This window comes from Bison bison, unplaced genomic scaffold (genome assembly GCF_000754665.1).
Source record: "Bison bison bison isolate TAMUID 2011002044 unplaced genomic scaffold, Bison_UMD1.0 scf7180017861046, whole genome shotgun sequence".
Classification (NCBI taxonomy): Eukaryota; Metazoa; Chordata; class Mammalia; order Artiodactyla; family Bovidae; genus Bison; species Bison bison.
The window spans coordinates 210,676-228,390 of NW_011491618.1; the positions used below are offsets into that span (position 1 = coordinate 210,676).

The 17,715-nt window shown below is 37.9% G+C and overlaps 2 protein-coding genes across 5 annotated transcripts in view; one reads left to right on the forward strand and one right to left on the reverse strand.

The window, feature by feature from the left end:
- The window catches only part of KANSL1 (KAT8 regulatory NSL complex subunit 1), a 175,184-nt gene that overhangs the window by 65,829 nt on the left and 91,640 nt on the right, over positions 1-17,715 (forward strand). The gene's annotated exons all lie outside the window — the stretch shown is intronic.
- On the reverse strand, positions 1,450-3,611 carry LOC104982947 (histone H2B type 2-E-like). The gene has a single exon (XM_010832377.1). It carries the CDS (start codon positions 1,825-1,827, stop codon positions 1,450-1,452), a length of 378 nt encoding a protein of 125 aa, XP_010830679.1. The 5' UTR covers positions 1,828-3,611.

Here is a 17,715-nt window from a genome sequence, read left to right on the forward strand (position 1 = left end):
AGCATCCAGCATCATGCATCGAACCTGGACTGGCAACTCGTTTCCTACATGATATTTTACATGTTTCATTGCCAATCTCCCAAATCTTCCCACCCTCTCCCTCTCCCACAGAGTCCATAAGACTGTTCTATACATCAGTGTCTCTTTTGCTGTCTCATACACCGGGTTATTGTTACCATCTTTCTAAATTCCATATATATGCGTTAGTATACTGTATTTATGTTTTTCCTTCTGGCTTACTTCATCCACCTCATTAGAACTGATTCAAATGTATTCTTTTTAATGGCTGAGTAATACTCCATTGTGTATATGTACCACAGCTTTCTTATCCATTAAGGATTGTTTTTAAACTGCCTTCTAAATAGGCTTCTTACAGACTGTAGGAACTACAGACTGTCTTTCCCTCCTATTTGTGTGGTTTTCCAGAAATGAGTTTGTTTAGGTGTTTCCCATCATTCGCCCTATTGCTATTTTGAGCCAGATAGCTCTTTGTTGTGAGGGGCTGCCCTGTCCATTGTAGGATGTTCAACAGCGTCTCTGGTCTCTACCTACCAAAAGCCAATAGCACTCTCCCTACCTGCTGTGATGACCAAATAACTACATTGCCACATGTGTCCTGGGGATACAAAATAACCCTTGGCGGAGAACCTCTGGGTTAGTCTTCCTTATGTCTCCTTGGAGAGGAAAGGGCACTAATGTCATTCCTGAATGTAAAGAATGCCCTTTATTTCACTTTGTATAACATTCTCCAGTTGTGTCTACTTATCAATGAAAAAACTAAAATTGAGGTAAACTCTTGAGAAGGCATCTTATAAACCATATAATACTTATAATTCTACTGATTTCCTTCCCTTACCATTTACTCCTTTCCCTCATCCCACCCTCATATTTCTTTGTCACCAGCCCTAAGAAGAGAATATACTTTATCTGTATTTGGGTAGTGTTTAAGGTTTTGCAGTGAAGATGAACACTGGTAAGTCAGACTGTACCTTTAAAGAAGAAGTTCTCTAAGGACAGTCAGGAGGAATGTGTACCTAAGAATCAGAATCAGTTAGCTCCCCTCCCCCATTTCCAGTTGCCTTTGATTCAAACATGGATATATTAGGCCAGTCAGACTTTCTCAGTTGAGGTAGGTTGTGAACCATCGCTTTGTTCTTTCAATCCCCCCCCAACCCCCGTTTTTTCCCCTACTTTTCTCTTCCTCTTCACTATTTTATACCTTCCTCCCCCTCAAAACAACAACAACAACAGGATATCCTTTTGTCCAGTTAGCCTCATTCCCCTCTACTTCAGAGTTAAGAGTAGTGAAAGTGAAGTCGCTCAGTCCGACTCTTAGCGACCCCATGGACTACAGCCCACCAGGCCCTCCGTCCATGGGATTTTCCAGGCAAGAGTACTGGAGTGGGGTGCCATTGCCTTCTCCGTTAACACCGGCTAGGCATATTATATTTACTTGGAGCTGGTATACTTGGTGGCAGCCTTAGTGCCCTCGGACACGGCGTGCTTGGCCAGCTCCCCAGGTAGCATCAAGCGCACGGCGGTCTGGATCTCCCTGGTTGTGATAGTCGAGTGCTTGTTGTAATGCGCCAGGTGCGATGCCTCGCCAGCGATGCGCTCGAAAATGTTGACGAAGGAGTTCATGATGCCCATGGCCTTGGATGAGATGCCGGTGTCAGGATGGACTTGCTTCAGCACCTCGTACACATACACGGAGTAGCTCTCTTTGCAGCTGTGCTTGCGCTTCTTGCCGTCCTTCTTCTGGGCCTTGGTCACAGCTTTTTTAGAGCCCTTTTTAGGGGCAGGAGCAGACTTAGCCGGTTCAGGCATGTCTATAATGACAACACCCAACAACACAGAAAGATCTATTGGGGCTGATTTCAAAATGCTGCATCTGATTTAGAGGGGACAGATGATGCAGTAATATCTGGCCGTAAGATAAACATGGCATTTGAAGCAGTTGCTAAAGAGAGAGTTCTCTCTTTAAAGCCTTTGCCTGTTGAGGCATCTGACGTTTAAGTTCATGAAACATTGTTTTACTGGTCAGCCTTTTTTGTCTTCTGACCTTTGCTGACTTGGGCAGATAACTCCTGGGGCTGGGTTTCTCCCCACCTTATCGTTCCTTTTGGATCCAATTTTCTTAGCTTCTATCCTTAGCACTGATAATTTTCTTTTTTCTTGTATTAGTATTAAGAGGAGTGAGTGGGTTGCAAGCTTTCTGGGTTGCTAACCTACTACTGAATAAATAACCTGGGTCTCTTGATGTTTCATGAGGTCTTCAACTCCTGTGTTTCCAGATAGCCTTTTCATGTAGTCTTGTCCTTCTCTATTACAAATGTTCTTTTCCTGTCAAGTGAGACTCGTGTATGTGAAAACTTTTTGTAAATAGCCAGTGGAGTTCAGTTCATATCCTGTGCTGCTTTGTTTCATTTCCAGCCCACATTTTGGGAATGTGTTTCTGTGGCTTCATTTATCTATTTGCTTGTTAATCCCAGAACATTTATTTGCATAGGCTCATGATAAAAGAGAAAGTTAATAATAAGGGAACACTGTTTTATGTAGAGTAAAATGACTTTGCAAACTAAAGCTGTCTCTGTGCCTATCTTTGTAGAAAACAAATTTAAAGAAGAACTTTCCATGTCTGATAGCTTTACATTTATTCATGTTTCCTATGCATTTCAAGCTCCATCGCTCTCCAGTCTCAACTAAAATGGGCTGGCGAGTTGTGTGCCTGCATGTGTCTCTTCGTTTGAACTTTCTCATTAAATTTACTTCACTTACTTGACAAGGAAAGTGAATAATGCTTAGGATAAAATTGCAGTATGACCAAGTAGTAAGCCAGGAAGACTTCATAGTTAGGAGTCCGATTTTCTTTCCCAAAGCTCTTGTAGATTTAAAAACTTGCTTTAAGTTTCTGTTGTTCTGTGTCAGGTGGGCTCATGGCCTGGTGCTTCTGTGTCAGCAAATATCTCTCTAACAGTCCAGAGTCCAGACAGATGGGTAGGTGGAATGAGTTCCTTAGAGATTCTAAGTATCCTAACGTTTAAAAATGATTTATCACAGGGGACTTTAGCATTTCTGGGTTTAGTTTGTTTTTAAACAAATATTTAGTATTTTGCTGCTTTGGTCTCTTACCCTGCCAATCACTTTTTTAAAGGGGGCTACTTGGGTGAGTATGTAAAAACCAATAACCGATGATACTCTAGATTGGTAACATGAATTGGCTCATTACATGATGTTTGTTTGCTGGACTTACAAAAAAAAAAAAGACCCACCACCTGTGTCATTCTGACACCTGCTCTTTTCAAATCCTTTTTGGCATGATCTAAATAAATTTCTGAAATTCCCCCCTCTTTCTCCTTTTGTGTGTATAGTCAGTACTAGTTTCACTAAACCCTCTGTCATTCTGTATAATAGTTGAGGCTGAGGACTTTAATTGGTGACATACCTTGCTTCCAGGAAGTTTTTAGCAGTAGAACCACCAAAGACTTCATAGTTGTAAAGTAGCCCTTGATTGGTCTTTGAAGAGTATTTTGTTCTCTTGGTGTGTTTAGATTTTGTAATCTGCTATTGCTGCTAAGTCACTTCAGTCGTGTCCAACTCTGTACGACCCCATAGACAGCAGCCCACCAGGCTCCCCCGTCCCTGGGATTCTCCAGGCAAGAATACTGGAGTGGGTTGCCATTTCCTTCTCCAGTGCATGAAAGTGAAAAGTGAAAGTGGAGTCGCTCAGTCGTGTCCGACTCTGTGCGACCCCATGGACTGCCGCCTACCAGGCTCCTCCGTCCATTTGTAATCTAGTAAATTATTAACAAGTGAACTTTTGTATGAAATGGGACTGTTTTAAATGAAAAATGATTGTGATCTGGGAGTAAGTTCTAAAATACCAGTATCAAATGAGTATTTAAGTAGAGGTAGACATATAATCTTTAAAATGTTTGTCGTATAGAATTACTTAGGCACTTGTGTATTGGTCTGTTTGCCAAAAGATGCTAATTCTTTATTCTTAGCTTTTAAATTTTATTTCTTTCCATGTATAAGTGATTTTTAAGAAATCTGATCTATTTAACATCTTTTCCTTCCAAGGTGGGCATGATTCTCGACTTTTGCTATATACTATAATCACCTGGGTAACTAAAAAAAAAAATCCTGATGCTAAGGTTGTAGTCCAGACCAAGTAAAACAATCTCTAGGATGAAATCTAGGCATCTGTATTTTCAAAATTCTCCAGGAGATTCTGTGGTGTAACCAAAGTTGTGAGTCTGCTTGTAGGATGTTTTTGTGATTTAGGGACCCTTTAAAAAAAAAAAAAAAAAAACTATAGACATTCTTTCCAGAAAAATGGGTATAATGACTTCTGGAAGCCTCAAATTAAGAAGCGCTGTCCTAGAAGTAGCCTTTACTTGCTAAATTTAATTGGAGCCGGTTGAATGTAAGAAGTTAGGTAATTTGTAATGATGAGGGAATATATATCATCACTCATAAACATGTCATTCATTTAACAAATAACAAATGTATATCAGGTACTCAGTATTTTCCAGGCTCTCTTGTAGTTGCTTGGGATACAGCTGCCAATAGAAAATGTCTGTTTCCAAGAGATTTTATCCTAATGCGGAAGGAAGGTGATGAGTAAATGATCCAAGGTCACTTAACTGTTGCTAAAATGAGAAATAACAGCAGTATAGAGAGATTGAAAGTGATAGTTGGCTGAGGGAGGTGGTTATTTTAAATAGGGTGGTGGGGAAGGCATCTCTGAGATCTAAATGAAGTGAGAGGGGTAGTCCTGTGACAATCTTGAAGAACAGTGTTCCCAGTGAACAAGTACAAAGGCCCCCAAGGTGGGACTGAGCTAGGCTTGGTGAATTTTAAGTAGGAAAGCCAGGTGGCAGGAGTACGTATGGTCATCCAGGTGTAGGATGAGTGTCAGGAGATAATATCAGAGGCCCTGTAGGCTCTTGGAAGAAGCTTGACATTGTAATTTCAATCTGACAGGAACTTAACTTGATTATAACACTATTGTTCGGAGAATGCAATGGCACCCCACTCCAGTACTCTTGCCTGGAAAATCCCATGGATGGAGGAGCCTGGTGGGCTGCAGTCCATGGGGTCACTAAGAGTCGGACACGACTTAGCGACTTCACTTTCACTTCTCACTTTGATGCATTGGAGAAGGAAATGGCAACCCAGTCCAGTGTTCTTGCCTGGAGAATCCCAGGGATGGGGGAGCCTGGTGGGCTGCAATCCATGGGGTCGCACAGAGTCAGACACGACTGAAGCGACGCAGCAGCAGCAGCAACACTATTGTTAATGTTTAACTTCATGCCTAAAATAATTTTGAAATAATCTTCAGCTTTCAGTTATTTTGAATTTAGTGGAAGGTTAGCACTCAATGTGTTGTGCTACTTATTTGGAAAAGAATCTCAACCAGGCTGAATTTTTTTGATAAGGGACCACCCATGTCTTCTTTATATTCATATTGCTCAGCACAGATTATGTTCAACAGTTTTTGCTGACAGACTACAAGGGACCTTGCAGTCAACTTAGACAAGTGCTTGTAAATTTACATGAAAGTTCTAATGCATATTAATTTACTGGGTGCCTGCTATGTGCTCATAGTCATTCCCAGACTCCTTAGGTACATGTGGAATCCCTTTGAGATATTTCAGGTTTGGTTCCAGACCACTACAATAAAGTGAATATCACAATAAAGTGAGTCACATGAATTTTTTGTTTTCCTATTGTACATAAAAGTGTATGCTATTGTAGTCTATTAAATGTGCAATAGCATTATGCCTAAAAAATGTACATACTTTAATTGAAAAATACTTTATTGTTGAAAAATGTTAACCATAATTTAAGCCTTCAGGGAGTTGTAATCTTTTTTGCAATAGTAGCATCAAAGATCACTGATTACAGATCACCATTAAAAATGCAGAAGTAATGAAAAGTTTGAAGGATTGTGGGAGTTACCAAAATGTGACAGAGAAACACAAGTGAATAAATGATACTGGTAAATGTCAACTTTGGAGAAGGAAATGGCAACCCACTTCAGTATTCTTGCCTGGAGAATCCCAGGGACAGAAGAGCCTGGTGGGCTGCCATCTATCCCCGGGTCACACAGAGTCTGACACGACTGAAGCGACTTATCAGTAGCAGCAGGGTTGCCACAGGGCCTTCAGTTTGTAAAAACACAAAATCTGTGAAAGTCAATTAAATGAGGTATGACTGTGTGTTACAAAGGAAGAAACAGACTCAACGACAGTGGCAGAACCAGAATTTGAATCCAGGCCTTTTTGACTCTACACTTTATCATGCTACCTTCTGAGTAATGAGATAGAGGGTGATTTTTGAAGGCATCATCTGTTGAGCCAGTGTCATGAGTTTTTGTTTATTAATACAGAACAAGAGGGCCTTAGGCATATTACCTTAAAAACACTGTTATGTGAAAGATTTTAATTGTAGAGATATTTTCTTGAAATAGTAATAATTTCTTATATTTGTTGAGTGTAAAGTATTCAGTACTATGGGAGGTGCAGACATGAGTCATAAATAATAGATCCACAGGCTTAGCAGAGCTAAGGTATTACATAAATCTTGTTGTATAAGATACAAAGCAATCACTGTCAGAAAAGGTATAAAGTGCCATGAAAGTTCTGCTGAGGAAGAGTTTCTTGGTACATGGAAGAGGACATTTGGGAGGATAGATAGGATTTAGATCTAGATTGGGGTAGGGAGAACAAAGGGGGCTGTTAGGGGTTCTAGAGGGAGAGAGCAAAAGGAAGATTATTCTGCATACAGGATTAGCAAAAGCTTGGAATTGGGGGCGTGTAAGGAGCCACATCAGGGAAGGTGGAAATCAATTTGTTTGTAGTATAGGATGAAGTGAAGTGAAGTCCTTCAGTCCTGTCCAACTCTTTGCGATCCCATGGACTGTAGTCTACCAGGCTTCTCTGTCCGTGGGATTCTCCAGGCAAGAATACTGGAGTGGGTTGCCATTTCCTTCTCCAGGGGATCTTCCTGACCCAGGGATCGAACCCAGGTCTACCCTCTGAACCACCAGGGAAGCCAGTTGTAGTATAGGGTGGGGGAAAGGAAATACAACTACAGGTAAGGAAGATTACACCTATTCAGAAGCATTTGTGTATCAGGCCAAGGAGTATTTGTGAGAAAAGGGACATCTTGATCAATCACATGGTCTGTGGTGGAAGTTGATGTTAGTTGGTTGGATTAATATGGGTCAGCAAATTGGCTTGTAGTGGCTTGAGGTTAGTTTTTATAAATAAAGTTTTATTGGAACACAGTCATGCTTCTTCATTTGTATACCATCTATGGCTACTTTGGTTACACAGTGGCAGAATTGAGTAATTGAAACAGAGACTTTATATTCTGCGAAGTCTGACATTTTTACTCTCTGGCCCTATACAGAAGTCTGCCAGCTCCTGGATTATAGAGGTGGAGGCAGAAATCCTATTCAGCATTGTTATGGCTAGGGTCTAACTCTGTGCCTTCATGACAAATGAAATGAAGGCCACGTTGCAGTAGGCCTAGTAGAAGAAGGAGAGAGAAGAATTTATTGAATTTGGCAATTGCTTAGATTTAAGAGTCTAGGAAGAGGAAGGAATCAACGTTTTTTAAAAGTCACTTGAGAGTGATATTTCGGGATAGAATAGGCTTTTAATTGTAAGTTATGTTTTGTTCTTTAAAAAGACCTTATGTTAAATATGCTTTAGAGGTGTAATATTGGGAAGTACGAATTTTTCCCGCATGTGGTAAATATTTCATCCCTGTTTATGATCAGGAGTGGGTTTTTCTCAAGGTCTAACAAGGTGGTGGTCATACTTGTGACCATAAAACAAATTGTGTCTAACGTTTAAATTCTAATCCTTAAAATGTGACAAAACTCTCCAGCTATCCTTAGAACTTCAGGGAAAGGATGTTTATTTACTGTGCTCCCCTCTCCCCCTAATTCTCTGGAGATCAAGTGAGTGCCTCTCATTTTTGAAATGCTGCTTTCTTTGGGGAGTTGTAAGGAAAGGAGTGTAATGGCATAGCCATGTATAGAACTTGTTACACTATTTGCTAATCTCAAAAGTGTTAAATATTTATAAATACATGACGTTTTTCAGTTACTGCTATTTATCACTTACTGTGTATCAAAACCATGTGCTAAGTACTTTCTATAAGCCATCTTTAATGCTTTAGAACTTTCTTCTGAGGTGGGATGATGTGTCCCTACCATTCCTATTGTGGCAGTGAGAAAACCAGGCTCCAGGAAGATAGTTAAGTTATACATCTACTAAGGGCAAGGCTGTTGTTACCCTAAACTTGCCCTCAGCTTGTACTCTGGTAGTTCTTAAATTTTATGTTCATTAGAGTCGCCCCAGCACTTCAAAAAGCAGCAACAGCAAAGAACGTGTTCCTGGGCCTCTGTCAGGGATTTGCCGCATAGGTGGTTCTAACATTTGTGATTCTTGCATCAGACTTGGAGAAAACACTGCCATATGTACAGACTTCTGTTACTGGATATTGCTTCATGTGGGAAACAACTACTTTAACCCCTGTTCCCATACAGACTCAGGATTTTGCTTTTTGTAAACATTTTGAAATATTTGTTAATTAATCAAGCAGGAGATAATGTGATTATGTAGTCTCTTACCAGCTGAGGATTTTCCCCTCCTCTCTTTAAAACAAATTTAGAATTTTTAAATATGTACGAAATACATTGTTTTCTTCTCTATTGCATTTTGAGCATATTTAATTTTCAGTTGGATCATGTTTTTGCATCCAAATATTGTGGCTTTTCCAGGTCATCCTAATTTGAAGCAGTACATTACTTAGTTGATCAGATCTTTCATGTTTTTAAAAGAAGAAACGTTATCTAGATGTAAAAATCTTAGGCCTGTCAAATTTCTGTGATATTTTTCAACTTTGCACTTTAGTTGCAATATAGAGGAAAGAACGCTGCATTGTCAAGACTGTACAACTTGACCAGTTATTTGACCTTGGTTATGCCATATACCCTTTCTGAATCAGTTTCCCTATCTGTACAGTAGAGACCATACATAGATTGATGGCATGCCTTGTTTTTTGTTGTTTTGATCAAAAGAGTATGTGAAAGTTCCTGTGAAAACTGAAAGCCTATTCAAATATGAGGTAGTGGTATTTTCAGAAGCTTGTGGATGAATGAAGCATTTATTTTAGTGCTATTCACAACTTAGTCTCATAATAGCAAGTGCTTACTGAGGGGTTCTATGGAGGTACACTAATTATCTCTTTAGGAGATGCTTTTAGCTGGCTAAAATGAAGAACAAAAGACTTTGAGAAGATAATAAGGATGAAGCACCTCCATGCTCATCATTTCACTTACAGCTTATTATGTTATTTAGACACACTCTAGGTAAGTTTTGTAGTTTGATTTTCTAGTTCATAACTGAAAGGGTTTTTTAAGCTGTACTAACCTGACAATTTGTGCTCTTCCGTTTAAAAAAAAATCTTGTGGAGCTATTTATTGCATGGAAATTCAGACCTAAATAGTTGCTTCTCGCTGAGAACTAAGGCTGAGTTTCAGCATAGCACAGTTGTGTTCGTCATAAAGTTAACTCTCCTGGGTAGCTGCAATATTTTTTAAATTCCTGATGACAGAGGTTTGGGGAATTTAGAACTATATCCAGATATTACATTATCAAATGGTTAAGTAGAAATAGAAAATGTGTTGCATAAATCAGTAGATTTGTCTTCCTAAGAATCTTATGAAATAGGAAAAGCCAGGAGGTGGTGTCTGTATTTGAACTAATGAGATGGGGCGATACAGGGTGAATTGGAACATAACAGCTACGTCATTGTGGACTCCTGAGTTCACCAGTGCTCTTAAGTCATATTACGAAAGACATTTATTTTCATACAGAATCGCTGCTTGGGCCTTCTCTTTGTATAGAGTGGGTTTAAAGCAGACTTTGAGAAGTAGGTCTTTGGATGAGATGATGTCCTCAAAGATCTATTTTTAGCCAAATAGTTTTTACCACTGAATAGAATTTGACCTTAGAATTGGAAACCCAATTCAGAGCATGCAGCTTCTGTTGAACTTTAGTAGTTATCTTGATAACGTCATTTACTATGTTCCATCCAAATAATTTTCACTAATCTAGGGAGTTAGAAGAAGTACCATTCATCTTGTGTGGGAAAAGACAAATCAGTAATAAATTTGGCTTAGGGGGCTTGATATTCTCTTTTCACATAGAAAGTTAGGTGCACTAAAAGGGTCTTAATTTCTTTCTTGGAATTTTTTGCTGTGTAGTATTCCCCTGGCCATATTTTAAGGGAGCTTTTTCTAGATGGTGTTCCTCATAAACAAATTGTCATATATGGGTTATTTACTTGGCAACCTATACCTGTAATCATGGCTGTTTATAAAGGTTCACCAGAACTTGTCTGTATGTGCTTTTTATTTTCATAAATAGAGTGCTGAGCCTGAGTATGTATTTTTGTAGTGAGTTCATTTAGATAGCCATAGAAATTGTCAGAGTTGGTTCAACTTGTCTTTGATTTAAATTTGAATATGTAGTTAGTAGTCTTCTGGTATTTCAGAAGTTTGTTGTAGACCTCATGCTGAGGTGGAAATCTGGAATTTCTTGTTCTGTTCTAGATTGGTGTTTGCGCATTTATTCATTCAACAAACATTTCTTGATTGTCCCTAGAGTTTTGGCACACCATGGAAAATCTAGAATTGTACAGTCTACACCTGCTATTGTGAGTAAAAGGGATTTTGAAAGGACTTGGAAAGTAAACTTTTTCTTCAAAATGATAGTTCTGTAATTTTAACATTACCCCTGCCCCCCATGACAAAGTAATAAAAATTCTTTATAAAAAGCAGAGAACCACAGATAGGTAAAACAAAAGTGTTTACAAAACTAGGTTACCTGGTCCGTTGTGATGTCCCTGTAGAAAATACTGCCTTCATCGGGGTAGTGTAGAGCGCATGTGATTTGGAATCAGATAGACTTCAAGTTTCAACTTGATGATTTTACTACCTCTGGTGCTGAGCAGAACATTCAATCGCTGTGGACCTTCAAGTATGCAGATTTCTTCTGGAAAGACAATAACCTCAGAGAATTTCTTTGAGAATTTTAATGTGTGAGCACATAATATGGTTTTAAATGAATGAATACTATTAAATGAATATTCTCACCCTACTCTTTCATTTTCCCTCCCATTTCATCTGAAGGCCCCATATTTTTAGTTTGTCTCGTGGTATTTAAGGACTTTTTGATTTGGGTATATTACAGCTATATGCATATATTTGGTTTTGCAGTTACATACAGAGTTGGATTTTTATCAGTGTGTGATTTTTGGATATCCACTTGATTGAATAAGGAAGGTGTAAAATAATTCCTTTTACTACATTCTTGCTTTACTATTCTATTGATGGACTTATCTGGTGTTTGCTATGCATAAAAGCTCTTTTTGTATTAATATTATTAGGTTCTCAGAAACTTACGAGTTTGAGCAATTCAAAAGACACAAGTATTAATGTATCTTGTTAATTTGCTGTCCAAAGAGATTTTTTCAGTTGTATTCATTTATACTGGCAGTATGTCAAGTTGTTTAACCATATTCCAATTAGCAGGGAGAATGATCATTTAATGTTTGCTAAACTTATGAGTGAAAAATAACAAATTTGCATTTAAAAGTTTTTAGTGAGGTTGGATATTCTCATGTTTTAATTAATCTTTGCAAAAAGTCATACCCATTTTTGTGACTCTTTGTAGCAAAGCTATTAACCTTTGTTGATTATACTGGAAGTCAAACCTGGATAAGCTATAATTTCTATATAGTTAAATTTTTTGTCTATTGATCTTTTGAGCTTTCTTCCTCAACCTAAGATAATAGATATCCTTTATCCCTCCAATATTAATAGAATTTTTACTGTTTTCTTCTAGATTTTTCTAGTGGTTTTATTTTTTAGAAACTAGCCATCAAAACATTTTTTATTCTATGCTATGAGGATCTACTTAAGTCCTCCCTGCCACATTTCCCAAAGAGAACTAATGACTCAAAACTACTTATTCTTATATTACTTTTCTTTGTAACTATTGAAGTTGCATTAAATCCACATGTTAATTTGAAAAAATATCTTTCCATCCAAAATATGGGTTGTTTCTTTATATTCATTTAGCCTTATAAAAGTATTTTTGAGCATTTTGTACTTTTTAAAAATGCTTTTCTCAGTAGGATCTCATTATTTTTATTGCTGGCAAATAGAAAACACTGAACATGAAAAAAAAATTTCCATCTTTTTATCTGGTTTCTTACCTGCTTTAAAAGTCTAGAAATAAATGCAAGTAATATTAGGAAATGATTCATTTTTGATAAACACTTTATAATTGTATATGTGCCTGCCTCCTCCTGTCTCTTTCTCCAGTAGGTTGAAAGAATAATGGCAGGATAAATAATATTTAAAGTAAAGCTATTGTGGTGGTTTAAATTCTTCTGAATGCTGCAAAAGAGATAATAGTGACTGCACATCTTTAAAATGTTGAATAAGATAATAGAAGTAAAAATCACCGCCTACCATCTAGTAGGCACTAATGTTGCATTTCTCTTACAATAAGATTTCTATGAGTGATTCCTTTTGGTAAAGTTAAGCATACATATTAAGATACTGCCACTGTTTTCTTGGGGTGATAGTTCTGTGGCATGAAATTGAAATCTAGGCAATCCATGTGCTGTAATGCAAATTGTTTTGTTTTTCTTTACAAAAGTAATGATCTTAGAGTCATGGAATTTTGCTGTGAGTTTTAAGTCTTTAGATGGTTCTTGGGCTGCCTTCTTAATTTCATAAATAGAGAAACTGAGTTCTAGACAAATTTACTGTGGTCTCGCAGCTTGTTTGTGACAGACTAGGAATCTTACTCATATGTCCCTTTATAGTAAGTCTCTGAAAAAGGATATCTATACTTGGTTTGAATGAAGACATCATCACTTTCTTGGACCACAGGGAATACTTTTACACATCATTGGAAGAAAAAATTTCTTCCTGCATCATCTGTGTTGATGTTAATTTTGTTCCTTCTCCTTCCCTCATATAGTGTCTTCTCATGATAGCTCCTGGAGCATTTGAAAGGCACTGTTTACCTGTGGACGGATCGGCTTACGATATTTTTTTTAAACAATACTTTTTAACCTGGGTAATTTCATTTAATGAATGTCATGTGCTTTTCTCTCTAAATATACCTTTCTTTTAACCATTTTTTGATCAGATGGACTATCCTTGTTACTTCTCTCTGTGTCTGTTTGAATCTCTTTGTGAGACAACTTGCTTGTGGCTTGATTAGTATTGCAGTGTCTGGTGGTCCTATCACTAAGCCGTGTTCTGATAACAATACTTTTATTAGCAGATTCAGCTACTTCAACAATCTTAATCTAGCCTGCTGTCAACTTTAAACACTTGTTTTTCTCACACATGGTCTTCCCCATTTTGTCTTTGTACAGATGGCTTTTTGATCCCAAGTGAAGAAACATAGATTATCTATAAAGTCTAAAATGGAGACTCTGCTTTAGTATGATGTGTTTGTAATTGTTTACTTTTTCTTTAACTGGTTATTATTATCGTCTTTCTAGGAGAGAGTGAAGTTGTGATGACCTGCTTGGTGGTCTGAAGAGTTTGCATTCTCTTCAGATTTTAATTTAGTTGGGAGGTCATAGTCCATAAAGGGGTCTGGGAAGGTTGGAAGGCGATGTTTGACTGTTGGAGCTTAACGTTTTTTTGATACTTCATGTAGTTTTTTTTTTTTTTCTTTGACAGACTTAAATTTTTTGGCCACCCAGTTGTGGGTGAGTGCAGGGAGTCCTAACCACTGGACCACCAGGGAATTCCCATTGTAGTTTAAAAAACAACAGGGAGTCCCTGGTAGTTCAGTGGTTAAGACTCCATGCTTTTCATTGCAGGAGGCATGGGTTCAGTCCCTGGTCAGGGAACTAAGAACTGGCATACCTTGCAGCACAGCTAGGGGGAAAAAAAAAAAAAGAAAAAACAACAGCAAAAGCCCTAATAGTAAAGAGCCACGGTTGTGGTTGTATTCCATTATTTGAGACTCTTAAGCTGAAAATTTTTTTTCTCATTTTGCACCCAGTATTTCCACATTACAGTGGAATGTTTTGAACTTAGTGCAACAAAAACCTTTTATGAACTCTGGATATTGCATGGAGGTATTCTTTACCTCAGGCCCTTAAATATCCCCTCCTTCCTCCCTCCGGTGAGCTGAGTTTAGATGTGAAGACAGCTTTGAGGTAAGAGGAGGGCACTTCAGCTGCTTTCTTGTCTCTGAATCTAGGCTTCTGTGAAGTGAGTCCAGCAGTGGCAGAGCTTCAGTTTGGACCGTGTTCCACAGGATGATATCTGAATTCAAGTGTGGCTGTCTCCTACTTTAAGTCCTGTTGGTCTTGAGAGGTAGATTTGTAATTTGAAGGTTGAACTGGCTTAGATTCCCATCGTGACGGAGGATAGGTTTTAATCAAGGGCATGCTTAACCAGCTACCCGGAAACTGAATGTGACCAGAAACTGCACCATGTCTCTTTCATACCTCATGCCTAATAACCTACCTGCTTGACTTAGCTTAGTTTAACAGTAAATGAAAATATTCTTATGGTGTGGAACTGTATTTTCTTTTTCCTAATCCAAATATGTGTTGTTAGGGACCTGTGGCATTGGTCCTTGGCATGGCACGGTAATGTTAATTGCTGGCTTGCAGAGCTGGCCATCATTGAATTGAGGGAGGGCAGCGCAGAGCTTGCTTGAAACACCTGGATTGTAGCAACTGTGAAGGGTTGAAAAAGCGTGAAAGTGAGTTTAGGGTGCTTTCTTCAAGCAATAGAGACGTTGCACTCAGGGTTCTGACATAATGGAATTGATGTTTTAAGATGAAGACTTACAGATGTATATGCACTTATTAGAGAAAAGAGAGGCTGAAGACAGTTGAAAAACCATTTGGCAAATACAGCTTGCTTTCACTATGGCTGAGGGACTGGGGATGGTTCCAGGAGCATGAGTCTCCTCACCCTACAGATAGCAAGATTCATAGATACTCAAGGCCGTTACATAAAGTGGGGTAGTACAGTCGGCCTTTTGTATTCCAAGTTGGTTGATTCCCAGGATGTGGAACCCTGGAATACGAAGGGCCAACAGTATTCAGTTCATTGTGGTAACACTCAAAATAATAAGCTACTTTATCCCAAACTAAAATTGCCAATGTCCCTTGATGCTAGGCCCCTCTGCATTCCTCTCTGATTTTCTTTGAAATACTTTGCTAGTGAGAACTGTTTGTATCAACTGTTACTATGTATAAGACCTTTTTTAAGGATGGATACTAATGAGAACTGTTTCTTTCAAAGTTACAATCAAAGTTAGAAATTCTCAAAGACTAAGTTAAGTTTCTTTTCAACCCTGTACTGAGCTGCATGATTTAATTCTAAACAAAAAATTTTAATAACAAAGAAAACACAGGCAAAATCTTCATATTTCATCCTTTTACTCTCCACCCCAAATATTCACTAAAGTGCCATAATACAATACAGATATTTTCAATTTAATCCAGACCTTTAAATTTGCCTTTAAACTTCGAACAGTGGCTCTCAAAATGTGATCCACAGCTGAGCAGAATGAGCAAGACTCAGGAATTTAAGTTCCTGGGGAAATCCTTCGTTTAATTTAGAAATACAAATTCTCAGACCACACCTCCTTAATTAGCCCTATGGGGTTGAGGCCTAACAGTCTGTACTTCCACAAGTAAGCCCTCCAGGTAATTCTGATACCAAGACCAAGGTTTGAGAGCCATTGATTTAAAGCAAAGAAAGAATGTCATTTCTTTCCTCTGAATTATTTAGGAATATGAAATTCAGAAGGAAAGGAGTGGGATAGGGTATATAGTTAATGGATGATTATGACTTTGTAGGTTACTTTCATTGCTAGTGTGAAGACTATTGTTCTTTATTTCTCTTAAACTACAAAAATAATTTTAGACTGTCAGAACAATTTACTGTTACAGTTAATGAAGGAAGATTAAGTTTGAGATGATTTTTGTCACCTGAATGGACCTTACTTAATGGAATCTCTGGCAAAATCATTTGTTAAATATTTTCATTCCTAATCCAGTTCAGAATATTGACTAGAGGAAATATAAAACGGTAGCAGGTGTTTCCAGTGTATTGGCAATGGAAATACTTCACACTGATTCTTGTGTGGCTGGGCAGCTAACACCTACTATTTTTATATGTTCATGAGAAAGAGCTTTCGCGATTTTAACTGCTTTATTGAATTATAATCCATATATTATCTAATTCGTTCATTTAAAGTATATAGTTCATTAGCTTTTAGTATATTAACAGAGTTGCAAATATTAACTTAATTATTGATAATTTTCTCTAACAAGTTGATTTACTCCAGATATTGATCACATAAGAATTTCAAAGTCAGTGAAAGCAACTCAAATGTCCTCCAACAGATGGATAAACAAAACAAGGCATGGACATAAAAGGGAATGTTATTCAGCCTTAAAAAGGAAGGTTATTCTGTTCTATCAGAGTGTAGTTGATTAACAGTGTTGTTAGTTTCAGGTGTATATCGAAGTGACTCAATTACATACATTCTTTTAAAATACCTTCCCATTTACATTATTACAGAACATTGAGTGTGTTTCCCTGTGCTGTACAGTAGGTCCTTACTGTTTATTATAAGGAAGGTAATTCTGACGTGTTACAACATGAATGGATCTTGAGAACATTATGCTGAATGAAATATATAAAATACACAAAAAAGTGTACTGTATGATTCCACTTATACAAGGATCTAGAGTAGTCAAATTCATAGATAATACAGAGTGGAATGATGTTTGTCAGGATGTGGAGGGAAGGAGGAAATTAGGAATACAGAGGTTTCGGTTGCAAGATGAAGAGAGTTCTGGAAATGGGTGGTGGCAGTGGTCGCACAACAGTGTGAATATGCTTCACACCGTTGACCTGTACACTTAAATAGTTTAGATGGGACATTTTATGTTCTGTTTTACCACAGTTAAATTGTAAAACAAGTTAAAATATGCTTCATTTGCAATTATTTTATTTTTTCAATTATTTATTTTAATTGGACGCTAATTACAGTATTGTAGTGGTTTTTGCCATATATCGACATGAATCAGACATGGGTGTACATGTGTTCCCCATCCTGAACCCCCCTCCCACCTCCCTCCCCTTCCCATCCCTCAGGGTCATCCCAGTGCTCCGGCCCTGAGCACCCCGTCTCATGCATTGAACCTGGACTGGCGATCTGTTTCACACATAATAAACATGTTTCAGTGCTATTCTCTCAGATCATCCCACCCTCACCTTCTCCCAGAGTCCGAAAGACTGTTCTATACATCTGTGTCTCTTGCTGTCTCGCATATAGGGTCATCATTACCATCTTTCTAAATTCCATATATATGCGTTAATATACTGTCATTTGCACTTATTTAAATGTCTTTGTAGAATCATCCTTTTTATAAACTGAAAGATTCTAGTAAGGATTTTTAATTATTTTTTAAAAATTGAGATGTAATTAATATACCATAAGATTTATGTTTGAAATGTATACAATTCAGTGATTGTTAATGTGTTCGCAAAATTGTGCAGCTACCATCACTGTCTAATTTTAGAACATTTTCATCATCCCCCAAAGAAACCCCGTTACC